This window comes from Miniopterus schreibersii, assembly GCF_964146895.1.
Source record: "Miniopterus schreibersii genome assembly, chromosome: 12".
Classification (NCBI taxonomy): domain Eukaryota; kingdom Metazoa; phylum Chordata; class Mammalia; order Chiroptera; family Miniopteridae; genus Miniopterus; species Miniopterus schreibersii.
The window spans coordinates 21,919,875-21,936,116 of NC_138112.1; the positions used below are offsets into that span (position 1 = coordinate 21,919,875).

At 37.0% G+C, this 16,242-nt stretch overlaps 1 protein-coding gene across 10 annotated transcripts in view; it reads right to left on the minus strand.

The window, feature by feature from the left end:
* CEP295 (centrosomal protein 295) overlaps positions 1–16,242 on the minus strand; it is a 46,210-nt gene that overhangs the window by 17,947 nt on the left and 12,021 nt on the right. For 7 of the 10 annotated variants that reach the window (XR_014000048.1, XR_014000049.1, XM_081154671.1 and 4 more), the window contains exons 7-17: positions 15,712–15,852; positions 12,934–13,117; positions 12,545–12,712; positions 9,954–10,175; positions 8,376–8,465; positions 8,123–8,226; positions 6,037–6,174; positions 5,506–5,603; positions 1,943–5,237; positions 776–923; positions 474–620 (exon numbers count right to left, since the gene is read on the minus strand). Coding sequence is in view for 8 of the 10 variants with exons in the window: in XM_081154671.1 (XP_081010797.1) it covers positions 474–620; positions 776–923; positions 1,943–5,237; positions 5,506–5,603; positions 6,037–6,174; positions 8,123–8,226; positions 8,376–8,465; positions 9,954–10,175; positions 12,545–12,712; positions 12,934–13,117; positions 15,712–15,852 (4,735 nt within the window). In the remaining 2 variants the exon portion in view is untranslated. The remainder of the gene's footprint in view (positions 1–473; positions 621–775; positions 924–1,942; positions 5,238–5,505; positions 5,604–6,036; positions 6,175–8,122; positions 8,227–8,375; positions 8,466–9,953; positions 10,176–12,544; positions 12,713–12,933; positions 13,118–15,711; positions 15,853–16,242) is intronic. The other 3 variants (XM_081154673.1, XM_081154670.1, XM_081154676.1) reach the window with 3 other exon arrangements.

Below are 16,242 nucleotides of genomic sequence, written 5' to 3' on the forward strand. Positions count from 1 at the left end.
TGAACCCACAACCCTTCAGTGCAGGGGGCTGACATTCTAACCACTAAGCCACACCGGACAGGGCTAAAGCCAGGATTTTAAGCATAATACGTAATCTATAAAAGATACAGGAAAAGAACAATAAAGATACTGACGTAGAAAAGCAACAGGGAAAAGAGAAAAAACTAAGTTATATCCTGAAGAAACAGGTTTAGAAAGCAGACATGAAAGGAAGCAGAGGGAAGCAAGAGTGTCAGAATATGGAACAGCAAAGAATTTTTATCTATAGTAAATTGGTTCTACCCCATATACAAGAAAAAACTAGTTATAAAATGCCACATTTCTTTAAGTTCAAATTTTATATAGTGCTTATATAAACCATTTTTTTCTTTCCATAAGTACTCAGTCAGGCTTCAACAACAACAAAAAATTAGCATCCTGAAAAAACTGGCAAACTATTAAAAAAATCGTATTTTATCAAACCATCTGTTTACCTAGTACAGAAGGTCTGCCACCACTTGCTGGTGATTCTACCTCTTGTATAGCACTAAGTTCATGTTGGTTCAAGTCCAATCCACATTTAACTTTTGCTACAGGTGGCTTTGAGGCTCTCCTACCCAGTTCTTTGTTCAGATGCTCACCTATCAAGTCAATGAAAAAGTTAGGCAGAATACAATCTATTAATATACTACAAACTTCTCTTTAACCAGCAAGTTGCAAGAAGTGAAAGCAAAATATAATCAGCGAAATAATTACAATGAAATCCAATTATCTTACCACTCTGCTTGGTACTTACCTTCTGAAAGCAGCTGATTATCATCAGAGTTGCTCTTATCTGCAGTACTCATGCTTCCATGATCATCTCTTGTTTGGTCTTGGAGAAGAGGAAGCCACTCTCTGAGCATCTGGGGATTTAAGTCCTTTTCAAAAGTGGGTTTACTTGTCTGAAACAGTGGACAGATGAGGGTGGGGATGACACACTGGATAAGGGATCATTCAAAGCATTCGTTAGACTTGTATCTCCCTTTTAAATTACAACATCAACCAAATAAACAGTTCACACTATATTATCCATACATAAAAAACAAGAAAGGCCTCTAATATCAAAAGGCTGATATATTTCCATTGGAAAGTACAACCACTCACAGCCTTTGACCTAAAAACTTAGCCTCCATTGTACATTTCAATAAGACTTTACTTGAATATCCCCCTCTGCTTTTCCTTCAAAATGACCAGTTAAGTCCCTAAAACTCAAATTCTCACAAACTCAACTCAAGCTTCTTCTGAACATCAAAGATTTACAGAATTCTACTTAGGCTAACTCATAAATTTTGAAAATAGCCTTTTAAAGTAAAATGGAAAAATTCATATTTTGGAGAATATACTCTTATCTCCCCTATAGAGAAGCTATGAATGTCTGAGTGACTGTGCTAGAGTATTCTTTATAATTCAGTGACAAGCAGCAGGTCCAGCTGTCCATCAGCCTAAAATCATGCCGTTTTACAACAGGTGTTAATACTGTCACTTAATGAAAAAAAGGGTACTGATTTTGATTCACATACAAATATCAACAAAGTGCTATACAGAAAGCACAAGGTCTGCTATTTGTAGAAGACAAATTCTGCTAACGTGTTATTTTATTTTACAATTTATTCTTCTTATAGTAAGCTCAAAATCCTTTATAACAAAACTTCAAATGACAATCCACACTTTTAAGAGTGTTTGCATTTGGCTGTATCAAACTACTGGCTGAAATCAGCTGGGTTTCAAATAACTATTAACTTGATAAACACCATTTGAGATAGTGTTTATGTTTTTGTTTAAGGTAGAAAATTAAAGCAGTTAATGTTAAACTGTTTACTCTCAGTAAGAACTTATTTAGGCCCAAGATGAAAACATTAAGCTTGTCAGAGTCGGGTCAGCTCCACTGGTTAATTCTTAGACATTCAAGTTTCATACATACCTGACTGTTTTTTAAGAAATCCTTCAAAGTCTCTTGGTGTTTCTGTATCTGCTGCTGCAATGCTGTCTGTCTGTGTACTAGCAGCTCTTCTTCTTTTTGCAGATCCAACTGCTTCTGAAGTCCCAAGTTATCTTGCTGGGCTACGACAGGCTGTGAAAAACTCCAAAGTCTACCTTGGAATTTTGGGGCCATAGAATTGCTTGAAGAAACTGCATGTTCATTCTTGGATGAATCCAATTCACAAATGTCTTTATATGTAACTTCACCAAAAGGTAGTGAAATAAATGAATGCTCTCTTTCCTTGGGTAGAAACAAAGAGGGAACAGCATGCTCAGAAGATCCACTTTCAATCAACTTACTTTTTTTGGTTAAAAGCAGATCTTCCTGGACCTTCTCATCAGAGTGCACCACTTCCCTTTGCAAGTCCAAGTGTGCTGTCAAATGAACTTGCTGAGGCAGAACAGACTGTGAGAAACTCGAAAGCCTATCCTGTGATCTGAGGACCACAGGATGACTTGAGGGTGTAGTATTGGTACTTCTGCTTGGAAAAGACTTTTGGATTCTTTCAGAGTCAACAACAGGCAATGCTACCTGTGATAAAGCTGAAGAGGGGCTAACCTGCTCAGATGATACCCCTTTCTCCAACTTACCTAGTCTTTGCAAAAGCAATTCTTTTTGGACTTCAGGTCTAAACTGAATGGCTTCCCTTTGTATATCTAACTGCTGCTCAAGTACCATCAAATCATGATGGTGAGGTTGAATAAAATGCTCAGAAGATAACTTTTCCTCAAATTTATTTTGTCCGGGCAATATAACTTGTGGAACAGGCTGCGATAAACCCAAAAGGCTATCAGGCAACCTTGGTATCTCAGAATGACCTGAGGATGTATAACTCTCAGTCAGGCAAGGTTCTTGGATTCTATCAGATTCAGTAAGAGGTGGTGAAGTAAATGAACGTACACTTAGGGGTAAGGAAGAGGTGCCAACCCGCTCAGGAGATCTCATTCCTTCCCTCCGCTCACTCTGTTTACATTCTTTCTGGGCTTTTTGCCTAGATTGAATGATGGCTTCCCTTTGTGCAGCTAATCGTTCTTGAAGCGCCTTCAAATTATCTTGTTGAGGCTGGATAAGTTGTGAAATCCTCAAAAGCCTATCCTGCAACTGTGGGATCTGAAAATGGCTTGAAGGAATTTTACCATCACTGTCTGTGAAAAGACGTTCCTGGGCTATACCAGATTCAGAAGGCACTGAAGTAAATGAAAGCTGTCCTAACTGGGGCATGAATGAGGAGGAACCAGTTTGTTCAAAAGGTGTATTTCCTTGGGGTTTCTGGCTAAATTGAAGGGCCTCCTTTGTGTCTAGCCATTGTTGGTGCTCCTCCAAATTACCCTGTGAAAATCTCAGAAATCTTTCCTGAAATCTTGGGACCTCAGAATGCCTCAAGGAACCTGCACTGCCACTTGACAGAAATCCGCGGCATCTTTCAGATTCATCTACCTGCAATAAGGGTAAAGAGGTGCCAGTCTGTTTGGAAGAAATTCCGTTTTCTAATTCACTTTGTTTGTGTACAAATTCCTGAGTTTCCTGTTTAGCACCAGTTATTATCCTTTGTATGTGTGACTGTTCTTGGAGCGTTGTCAAGTTTTCTTGCAGTGGAAAACTGAGAGACTCATCCTGAAATTTTGGGATCACTGAGTAACTTGCAGGAATAGTACTCTCCTTCTCGGACAAATAAAGGTTCTGAATTCTTCTAGGTTCCGTTTTAGCAGAAGCTTGCAAAGCAACTGAACGTTGGGCACTCATCGGTGGGAATGAAGAACTCATCTGTCCAGACTTATCGTCCCCCAAACCCCTTTGTCTACGTAAAAGCAATTCCATCTGGGCTGCGTGCCTAGCCTGAAGAGCATCCCTCTGTGCAGTCAGCTGCTCTTGGAGCAACTTCAAACTATCGTGCAAAGGTAGGAACTGCTGCAAGAAGCTCAAAGAGCCATCCTGAGATTTGGGGATTTCAGATTGGCTTGAGAGAAGTCTCTCCTCACTCTTAGATGAATACTGCTCCTGGATTTTTCCAGATTGAGTACCAGCAGAAACTAATGAAGTAAATGTATTCTGAGCTACCTGCGAGGGGAGAGAAGGTGGCTCAGTCTGTTTAGACCATACTCTTTCATCCAGCTCACCCTGTTTATGTACACACAATACTTCCTGGGCTTCCCGTCTGGCCTGAAGGCTGTCCCTCTGAATATTTAACTGTTCCTGAAGAAATTTCAAATTATCTTGCTGTGAAAAATCCAAAGGACTATCCTGAAGTCGTAGGGCCCCAGGATGGCCTGCAGGAACTGCAGTATCATTCTTGGATGGAGAAGATTCCTGGATTCTCCCTGATTCAACTTTGGCAGAAGGCACAGAAGCAAATGAATCTAGAGGTACCAATGGAAGGAATACAGAGATGCCGGTTTGCCCTTCAAATTCTTTCTGTTTGCCCAAAAGCAACTGTTCCTGGGCTTCCTGTCTGGACCGCAGAACTTTCTTCTGTAGGTCTAACTGCTCTTGGAGAGCCTTCAAATTACCTTGCTGGGCTCTGATGTTCTCTGAGGATGGCAAAGACTTACCCTGCCTTTGGCTGATTACAGAATGGCTTAAGGAAACTGCACTTTTGCTCATGGTTGAAAAGGGTTCCTGGATTTTTCCAGATTCAACGTTAGTAGGAAGAAAAGTACAAGAATGCTCAGCTACCAGTGGTAGGAATGAAGAAGGTTCAGTTGGCTTGGCAGATGTATTTTCATTGTTCTCCGAGAACATTTGCTGGGAGTCTAAAGTTTCAGCTACTCCACTGGCATGCTGCAGTATTAGGGGCCTATCATGTGATAAAGCCCTTAAAAGTATATGAGAATCTTTAGGGACTGCTTTAGTGTCTCTCTGATATGTTTCAGTCTGTGAAAATTGCTTTGGCTGTTCTTGTGATTCCAAACATTTCTTGGCTAAAACATCTGTTTCTGTTGTTTCTACCTGTCTCTGTGGAAAGTGATTTTGTCTTGGAATCTGAAAAAAATCTTGTTCTAATCGGGGGATCTGTGTTAGTTGTATAGGTTGGTATTTGCTAGGACTCAACTTGGGTCTCTGACCTTGATCCCAATGTTCTGATACAAGAGTCTGTCTTTCAGATTTCCATGGTGGGACTGATACAACAGAATCAGAAATTAATGATGCAGCTGGCATGGATGGGTACTTTCCTTTTAACATAGTCTGATATTCAAGTAATTGTTTCCTGGCTGTTTCAACAGACTGTCTATGAAACCTACCAAAAATAAACACAAAAACAAAACAAATATTACTATTTTTAGATTTTTAAAAATGCTCCATATTCTGAAATGCCTACACATTAAATTCAACAGCAATCTAGGATGGGCCAGAATCATGGTGGAAAAGGAATAATGTTCACATTGCCCTTAAAGAAATCTACATGCCACAATTCTAAGGGAATCCTGATTAGATCTTCATATAAATAATAAATCCTGAATATGTAGTCACACAATATAACACATGAACTGTACCCTAGCTAATACCTCTTTTGCTGTAAAAGCTGATGTTGGTAGTTTCGAATCATTCGCCTATGGCTATCTTCATCAGAACTTATGGCGCATGATACTGGAGCAGTGCCAACCTAATAAAAGACAAAGCTACTAATTAAAAAGTAAATCTAGAAACAAGTACTAAAGTATTTAACATGAACTGAAGTTCTATAATTAACTTCCATAGTTTTACTTTTTTATATAAAAAAAGACTGGCCCTTCCACTATTAAGAAACAAAATTATCTACCATTCTCTTTTAGTGCCACCAAGTCCAAGAGCTCGAAATATCCATTACATACAAATTATGGTCACATACATATACACACTCTAGAAACTCAAAGATGAAAGCCATTAGGTTTGTATAAACTTATTTATTTATATTTATTTTTACATATATGTACATTATTAAAAGAAAAAAAATACCAAATTAAGAATTAGAAATGCATTTTTCTGAATGCTAAGATTGCTTATATTTTCTTATCCCCCAATGATCTATGTTGGGATGAGATTTTCCCACATCCTACCTCAGTCTGTTGAGTTTTCTTTCTTTTTTCTTCTTCCAACTGAGCCCGGAAGCAATCAGTTTCTAATCTTAACTTCTGTTTTTCAATTTGTTCAAGTAATTCCAATTGCTTTTGTTTCTGCTCTTCTATTTCCATTATCTAAGTAACAAAAAACCTATTGAACTATTAACAAACTCACACAAAAGTTTAGAGTATGAATTACACTGAAAAGAGACAGGTATCATCACCAACAGTACCAATTATCCTAAAAGATTATCTGTTATTGCTGCTGCCAGAGGGAGGAAGGAAGGTAGAGATGAGAAAAATGGAAATGGAGAAAAAGGGAAAGAATTTTTATTTACTTATTTGTTTATTTGTTTATTTATTTTATTAATATATCTTTATTGATTTCAGAGAGAGGAAAGGAGAGGGAGAGAGAGAGACAGAAACATCAATGAGGAGAGAGTCATTGATCAAGCCCGCAACCGGGCATGTGCCCTGACTGGGAATCGAACCTTGATCACCTGGATCCTAGGCCGACGCTTAACCGCTGAGCCACGCCCGGCCGGGCAGGGAAAGAATTTTAAAAGAGGCAGAAAGAAGAAAAAATAAACACATAAACTATTTCTATTTCCTGGGAGCACAAGGAAACTTTGATGATCACTGAAGCCACCTCCAGAGAAGCAGCAAACAATGCTTGGCCAAATTCTGTGTTCATATCTTTAATTATACAATGTGCTCAGTAAGAAATGACAAAGAAATTAAGTATCAAGGCCTCCCCATAAAGGGGTGCAATTACCTAGAAGCCAAATAGTAATACAATGAGAAATATTGCCAGGCATGAAATAGATGGTCAGACAAAGGCACTGGGATGACACCTACACCCTAATGTTATACCAACACATACACAGAACCAAGTAATAAGAATGACCAAGTGTCATGAGGACAAGGACTGGACTAGTCTGGTTGCCTGCTAAATCCAGCACCTTATAAAGTCCCTGACACATATGTAATACATAATAAATATTATCTGAATAAGTAGAAAAATGAATGTATGTGAAGTTTTATTAAGAGGAATACTTTTATTAGAGGTAATAAAAATGATCTTGCTTTCAAAATTAAAAAATATCTCAATCTGAAATTTTACCTATTTCTAGTCAGGCAATAGATAAAATCAGTAATTAGTCAGGCTACAGAGAGTTCCTATCTTCCTCTTCCTTACTTTCCCTCACTCATAGGAGACATGGAATTGAGCTGTTTACAGTTCTGTAGTACCTCTAGAACAGCATTGTCAATACAAAAGTTACTAGTTACATGTGACTATGTAAATTAATTCAAATTAAGTAAAATTTAAAACTCAGTTCCTCAATTACACTAGACATATTTCAAGTATTTAACAGCCCTTGTAGCTATCAGTACCATACTGGACACAGATATGGAACACTGCCATTACCACAGAAAGTTCTGTTGGACAATAATGCTTTAGAATACTGATTTGAAAACATTTATTTGAGAAGAAATACTGGATCATAGAATTTAACTATTCAGTAGTATTTTTATAAAAACTGTAACTATAAACTGACTAGCTTAGTAATAATCAGCCTTTTTCAAGGTAATTTGTATTTTAAAAAGTCTTTTACTAAAGTACATGGGACCAAAATTGTAGTTAAGGAGGCTGAATTTAAACTTTTCTTCTGAAATACTATTTTTCAAAAAAACCTTTAAGATTACAAAGCTCAGCCAAGTACCCAATATTATGACAGGGACTCATTTATTCAAGAAATAGTTATTAAACACTTACTATGCATAAGGCATTGTACCAGAAACTATGTAGAATAAATTAAATTTTTTAAAAAGCCTCCAACTTTAAAAAACTAATAAATTTTATAGGAAAGATAAGATACATACAAAAGTATAAAATACGAAGCAGAAACCATAAGGGTCAAATGTGTAGTATATGTGAAGTGCCTTCTATCAGCTGAATGTGTAAGTCAAGGTAGAATAAATGGTATTAAATGTAGCCAGTCATTAAGACAAATTTCACTGGTCAAACAAAATTATAGTACTTTGGGGAACAAAACCTTTAAAAATAAAAATTTCAAATTACCTGTTTCTGTCTTGCTGCCATTCTAATTCTGGCTGCTGCTTCTTGAGGATGGAGAAGAACTGAACTCTGAGCTACAGCTGTGATAGGCTGGGTCTCATTTATTTCTAGGAGGATCCCCAAAACAAAAATCAGTTTTAATAATTTAGAATTCTGACACCACTCTAATGCTCTTTATTCATTCATTACATGTAATTTTATTAGGAAAAAGATTTGAGGAGCCAAGCAAGTTTGAGAATGTAAATTAAAAAAATACCTTGTTCCATTTTAGAGTCTGCATCACAAGAAACTGATTGATCTTCACTAGTAAGTGGTCCAGAGTCAACTGTTAGCATATCACTTTCAACTGTAAGAGATATATTATTATGAACATATTATCACTGTCAAACTCAAGTCTGAACAAAATAACAAAAACCTGCATTCAGATTAACAATTCAATCTTGGTATACCTGAATGTCTTGTTTAAGATCCAGTCACCTTCCAGATGACCACATATTTTATACATTAAACTTGAGCCTAATATAAAAAGACAGATGGAAGACTAAATTTGTTAAAAAACAAAAAAGGGAAAGAATGAAGGAGAACCATTCAGAAGCCATGCTCACATCTTCAAACACAATGGGAGAGCACGAAAGGGGGATAAGCAAGGCATCAAAGTCTAAAGAGAAGCTTAAGAAACTTAAATGTATCTGACGTATTTAGACATTACAATTTTTATTATTTATGAAGCCACAGAAGAAAGTTAGCAATCATATCATGGTAGCCAGCAACTGCATCAAGCATTCATTCATTCATGTACTTATTCATTCAGCACCTACTTAAGTGCTGCATGTTGGAGACACTGTGGTAAATTAGAAATGGCCTCAAGGAGGTTTTACAGGGTGAGTAGGAACGTAAACGTTATATAATTTTCTGAGAAAAAAAATATATAAAATTAGAGACTATAAGTACTATATAAGAGAAACAGAGTTTTGCAATAGGGTATTACAGGGGAATCTGAATTACACTAGGGGCTTGGATAAGATTTCTTTTAGGAAATGACACTTAAGCAGGCACCTGAAAGATAAGAAAGAATCAGCTAGATAACCAAGTATTAAAGCCCTGAGGATAAAAACTTGGCTCATTCAGGGAGCTGAAAAAGGATCAATGTACATGGGGTGTAGTTAAACAAGGGGGAAAATGAAGCAAGATGGGGCTAGAGAAAGCCTACACACGCAGGCCTTTTGCAAAATAACCTGTTGTGAACTGAGATGAAAGAGCCCCCTTTTACTGCAACTCTGCTGACCACTCCTTTGTGCTGCCTTTGCTGTTCTCTAGCCATCTTCTAAATGCTGGAGTCCCTCAGATGATATTATAAATCCTCTTTCACTGAATTCTAAGAATAAACACACAATACAGTATACTCAAAAGCTGCTAACATGTTCATCTCCTTTGATTCTTTCAAGAGTTGTTCCTAAGGAAATAATTTAAAATATGGGCAAAGACTTTGCTAAAAGAATGCTCACTGCAGCACAAGTAACAAGAAAAATCATAAACAGCCTAAATGTCTCAACAATAGGAAACTGGTTAATTCTGGTTCACCAATGACACTGGAACTCTCACACACACACACACACATGTGTGTGTATACACATGTAATATTACTACACTGAAAGTGGTCTGGAAGAGAGTCACTAAAGTTTTCTTAATGTTTATTGCCTTTAAGTAGCAGCGTTTTGGACTCTAAAACGTTTTCTTGCTTTTGACCTATTTGATTTTTCAGGAATTAGCATATGTGCAAATAACTTAGAAAGGGTGTATGGGCTACGAAATAAAGACGACTGGACAGACCCACCTTGTTCCTGCCCAGAGGACAATGTTCCCTCTTCAATAGCAGTTGTTTCTGATTCAACTGTTGGTTCTTTACTCTCAGTTTCACTAACAGCCGTAATCGTTTCACTTTCATCCTCAGACATGGATTTAATTGTCCAGAGAGATTTTTGGTTTCGGATCTTATTTAATAATTTTTTGAAAAGAATTTTTGAAGGGAGCTGCTGGGTCTTCATTGCCAAGGGAACTAAAAAAAAAACCACACACCACATATTCAGCACCTATTGATATACCTGATATTATTCTATCTTTATACTTAGCTACAGCTACAACTACCAGTTAAAACAAAAGCATAACTTTATTTTCCTCACTTTATAATTTAATAGTATGTACAATGCTTTTCAAACCCAATCAAAATTTTATAACCAGGAATAATTTTTTTAACTTATATCTAAATAAAGACACCAAAATCAAACTACTTCCAACAATATGCATTCAACACAAATTTCCAGCTTAAAAACATATCAGGAACATGTTTATTCTGCTTGTTAAATGACGACAGAATACATACCTCTTACTTTGTAATGTTAACTTCGAAAATATGTGCTGTAAGGTTCTATACTCTATGCTAGAGAAGGGTAACAATTACAGCTCTGTACTTAGTAGGCTATAAAGAAAAACATAACTAGTTATAACCTTAAAAGCAAATCAGATGCTCCCAAATTATTCTTGGAACTATCTGAGAAAATTTCTCCCACTTATTATCATCATAAAGAGATCCCTATAGTTAAAAATTCTTAAGTTGTTTCCTCAAAACATCCTTCCATACAGGCTGATAGTGCAATGCCAAAATTCAGTACAGTACTAACATTCTCTAAGGGGACAAAACTGTGTTTCGAATACATAGTTCTCTGACTTAAATTTAGCCTGGCTGGTGTGCCTCAGCTGTTTAGCATCAACCTATGATCCAGGAGATCCCGGTTTGATTCCTGGTCAGGGCACATGCCTGGGTTGTGGGCTCAGTTCCCATCAGGGGGGCATGTAGGAGGCAGCCAATCAATACCTTTCTCTCTCTCTCTCTCTGAAATCAATAAAAAGACCTATTTTTAAAAAATTTAAGAAATCTATAGAGGTTGAAAACTGGCAGACTGTAGTTCTGTTTCACCCAGTTTTCTTTAAACTTTGAGTTATAACTTACAAATAAAATACACAAAACCTAAGTGTGCAGCTCAGTGAATTTTACATTTATCTATGTAACACCATCCAGAGCATTATGTGAAACATTTCCAGCATCTAGAAAACTCCTTCATGTCCCTTCCAGTCAATATACCCCTAAAGATAACCCCTGGTCTCTACCTTGATACCAGATTAGTTTTGCCTGTTCTTCCCTTTAACTTCATATAAATATGGAATCACACTTAGGCATTCTTTTCTGCCTGGCTTCTTTCACTCACCATTAGTCTGTGACTAACTCATTTTTTAAAAAATAAATGGCAAATATTTAAAAATAAGAACCTTATAAACAACAGTATTCCTAGCTTCTTTTGAAAAATCAAGAGTTGGCAACATCGAGCCAGCAATCCCAAATGGGATTAACAGGAGCTGAAGAGTTACTGTCCCTTTAGATAGGGCAAGCCTTGGAACTCTGACAAACTACAGATCTGAATGATATTCCCAATGAAAACAACTCAAAGAGCTGGATGAAACAGTAAAGTATATTCTTAAAAGCACTGCTGATCTGGCAAGAAAATAAAAGATTCTGCAGAGGCCAGAAATGAAGCTTGAGTGGGAATTCTGGAAGGCAAGTGAGCCCTGAAACCACCTTCTGAAGTTTATGCCAAACCATAATAACCTTACACTCTTATTTGGACAGCAGTGTGGGCCTAGGGCCTTCACCCAAGGAGTCTAAAAGGAGACCCACATATAGTTACCTATCCAGTGTAGGGAGAAAATGATGAGAAAGCCTGAGTGGCTTTGAACAAAGGCCATACTAGTAGGTATGGGGGTAAAAAGAGGTCAAAATGAAGAGAATTTGGTCCCTAAGGCGATGGAGAGTAAAAGAGAGGGGGGTGTTAGAGGTAACTCATCGGTCTGACTTGGGTAACTGCAGGATGAAGAACAGAAGACAAGGTTTCAGAAGAAAAGAGAAGACGATCTGTTTACTGTTAGGACACTGAGTTTTACGGACCTGTGAAAAGGTTTAGAATTGTGGAGACAGGGATGAAGTTTAGGAGAGAGAGATAAGGGTGTGCTATTCATCACTGCACATAAAGTGCCTATCCATAATTAACACAGTGGGATCTCTTTGGTGATTTGATGAAAGTCTAAAAAATGCTGAGCTTTCAAATGAATTCAGAATTAAGCATCTAAACCAAATAACCTAAAAATCTTCAGATGATATGTATATATGAATAAAAGAACTTTCCTCCTATATATGTAACAAGGATTGTTCTTTAGTAATGGAAATCTGTACATACTGTTTCCTCCTTCCATCATTCCTATTTGCATTAGTCACTGTCTGCACTCAAATTAGATCAGACTTTTCTAACTGTTGGTGAATGATTAGCATTTTGTTCTATGAAACACTGTAATATTCAATTCTGAAGAAGTTTTTACCGTCTGCTTCACTAGGACATATTGTTTCAGCTTCTGTCACTGGAGGGTTTTCAGTTTCACCTAAATTTTCTTGTTCCACTGAAAGGTCCAGATCTTCGTCCTGGATCTGATCAGTCACAGTGGGCAAAGGCTCTGGTTCAAGGTGCAAAATCAGGTTTCCTTTCACCTCTCAATAAAGAAATACAGAGACATATTTTCATTCCAAAATGACTAAAAAGAACTTGAGCATAAAAATTTAAAGGCCATTATAGTTTCTAAGTCTAAAATATGAGGTCCTCTTTCAAACAGACAACTCATTTCAAAATAAAAACTGCTTCATCAATATAAATATGTATTTTCCCACCAAAATCTTTAAAAGCATTGTTGAAAGTTTACTGAAAATATCTTACTCCTGTCTGCATTGTACATGTCTTCAAAGGCAAACTCTAGCTCTCTCTGCCAGTCTTCTTTCATTTCACTGCGTTTGTATGGAAGTGCAACTAGTTGTGGTGGCATTTGTGCTACAGTCTGTCTCCTACGTGCCAGGTCCTCTTGCTGTAGCTGTTTGAGTTCTTTCATTAGTTTCTCTTGATTCTTCAAGAATAAAGAGAATTGATTAACAACAGCCGAGTCACAAACTTTGGATAATAACACTAACAGTGAAGGAAAAGTAGAGAAATCATGAGAAACAGGGCCTGGGGTTCCCTCCCCTCCTCTACCATTCATTATGCCACAAAAAGACATTAATTTATTCATTCAAAAAATATTTATTGAATGTCAGATACCATTCTTGATGCTAAATATATAATCTCACCCCTAACCTAGAGACCAACAAACAGGGAATTGGTACTCTGTTAATAAGTACTCTAAGATGGTGGGTGGTACTAATTACGCCACAAAACTTCAAAAGTTATCTGCCAGCTACAGCTCTTCTTTCTCAAGACAGTCATGAAATTAGGTTCCATATAAGTTGCCATGACTCCTGCAATATACTCGGTACCAGTTCTCCACGTAGACAGCAGCATATACCAGTCTCAGGTAAGCACCAGGACCGAGAGCGACTGTGGCTTAACAGATGATACTTGTTACTTCACACTCTTAGGAATTGCCATGATTAAAAGGGATCTACATGTTTCTTTTTAAGCTTAAAGAGTCTGGCTAACTTGGAAGTTTAAGCAGGAGTTTCAGTGAGGTTATCTAACAGAATTTTGGTGGCGGAGGCTATAGAGGGAGCATAAGAGAAGACCTCCGATTCCTTGGGATGAAGATTTAGCCAGATAAAAGTGGGTGAAGGGGGAGCAGAGCTAGAGCACAAAGGTATGGAAATGAAGGCACAGGGTATTCCCAGAAGGTACGCTCTTCATTATAGACAGGACAGAGGGCAAGGATAGTCAAGGAAAAAAGATAAAGTTGAAGAGGCAAGTAGAGGCCAAACACTAATTATATTTGACACTAGCATGAAATAAGCTACCAGGGCACAATGGGGTCTACAGCAAAGAGGTTCAGACAGGGGAAAGGAAATGCTCTAATAGTAATGAGATTATATGGGTTTGATGACGTTTTCGTGTAAGAGATACTAAGTCTACAAAAAAGTGGACAGCCTGTATAACAAAGTGTTTGTTGAGTGATTACATACACACACTACTTATTCTTATGTAAAGTTTTAAATATTTTGTCATTTGGAGATGAAATTTTTTTGCTATACCCTGAAAAAGAATCAAATTATGAACAAATTAATTTCATTTATATTAAGTTTCAAATCATTCTGTTAAATTAACTTCAAAGTTATTTGATTAACTATACTATTTCTGGTTCACTGAAAGCTTGGCATATTTTTCTACTTGAATTATTTACAACAACTATCACCACCAATGCCATTTACTGTAAGCTTATGAAATTCCAGGCACAATTCTAGGGGCTTTACTAAACTAATTTAATCCTCACAAAACAGATGACAAGGTTAGGTAAACTGCCTGAGATCAAACGGCTAAGGAACAAAGGGACAAAAATCCAGGCCAACTGTGGAGTCCACTTACATTACCACTAGAACCTACTGATTTGTGGAGGAGTGCTAAGTTTACAACGCTTCCACATTTTTTTCTATAGGTTTTAGCCTTAGATGAAAATTACTGAAAATAATTCAGACATTCAGTTATTTTAGTCATAATCTATTGCCAGTTTATAAAAGCTAAAAATTTAAGGGAGAAGGTCATAATTCAATTCAAACTATACAAATTAACTTTAATAAGACAGGCATTTTACCAGTGTCACCCCAATAAATTTAAAAGAGAAAACAAGCATTTAATTCTCACAGAAGTACTTAAAAACTTCCTCAGATGAGCATTTAAAACATCCAAGCCCGGCTGGGCGTGGCTCAGTGGTTGAGCATTAATCTAGGATCCAGGAGATTGCAGTTCGATTCCCAGTCAGGGCACATGTCTGGGTTGTGGGCTCGATCCCCAGTTGGGGGTGTGCAGGAGGCAGCCGATCAATGACAACTCTGTCATCATTGATGTTTCTCTCTCTCTCCCTCTCCCTTCCTCTCTCTGAAATTTATAAAGATATATTTTAAAAAAATAACTAACTAAATAAATAGAACATAAAATCAGACTTCTAAAAAGATGAATCACTTCTACGCCGTTTCAAGAATAAACACTTGCTGAATAGGCCTGACAAAAGTGAAGCTAACTATAAAGCCAGTTTTCATTATACATATTTTGCAGGTCTGCAACAGTCACATTTTCAAAGCTCCTTGACAACAAGGATCATGACTACCTTCGAGTCAACACTCTGCGAAGCCAACAAGTGTTCTGCTCAATCAATATTTAATAAATTGAATCCCAAAAATTTACAGAGCACAAATGAAATTCAAATAATTAGGAAAGCTATTAATTTTTTCTCAGGCTATTTTTGAACTGATTAAAATGTTTAACTTTTAATAAATTCATCATTAGTAAAAGTTTTAGAACAGCAATATACTGTAAGTGTGAACAGCTTCACCCAACCTGAATTTGAAACAAGAGGTAAAAGAAAGGTGGGAAATTTGAAGTCATATGACTCAGCGACTATACCTGCACATTCTTCACACCTCCTTACTTTGAGGGGGGAAGACCTGACTCACTAATCAGTTCTGCAATGCTGTTGGTTAAGTCTACCAGAAGTGGTCACAGGCAGAATTTAATTCTTACTTGAGCCAAATGGATCTTTTTCATTGCTTGGAAACCCCGTACATGTGCCTTTTCACTCTGTTCCATTTTCTCTTTCGCTGCTTGTTTTTGTACTTCTTCCAGTCTTTTAGCTTCTTCTTCAGCAGCCAAATGAGGATCTGGCTAGCAGTCAATCAATAACATTTTAGACAATTTAAAAGTGTAAAACAAAGAGATACCTAAAAAAACCAAACAACTTTAAAATCATGTCTTTCTACTTATATAAAATTAAGTAAGAACAGTTGTATTTTTAAATGCCCACAATTATCAACAGCATGTACCTATGAGTAAGATGAAATTGTTAGTGTAAAGTTTTACAAGTTGTTCATGTCAAACCAGATTACACTGTACCAGCAATTTTCAACCAGTGCGCGGCAAGAATTTATAACATGCAATATCTGGCTATTTAGTCAGGGACACTGAGTTTTTCCCCTTAGATTTTCAAATAAAAAGATGACAACAGCCAACACAACAATAGCCGTCCTGTGTTAATAAATCAAAATTACATCTATT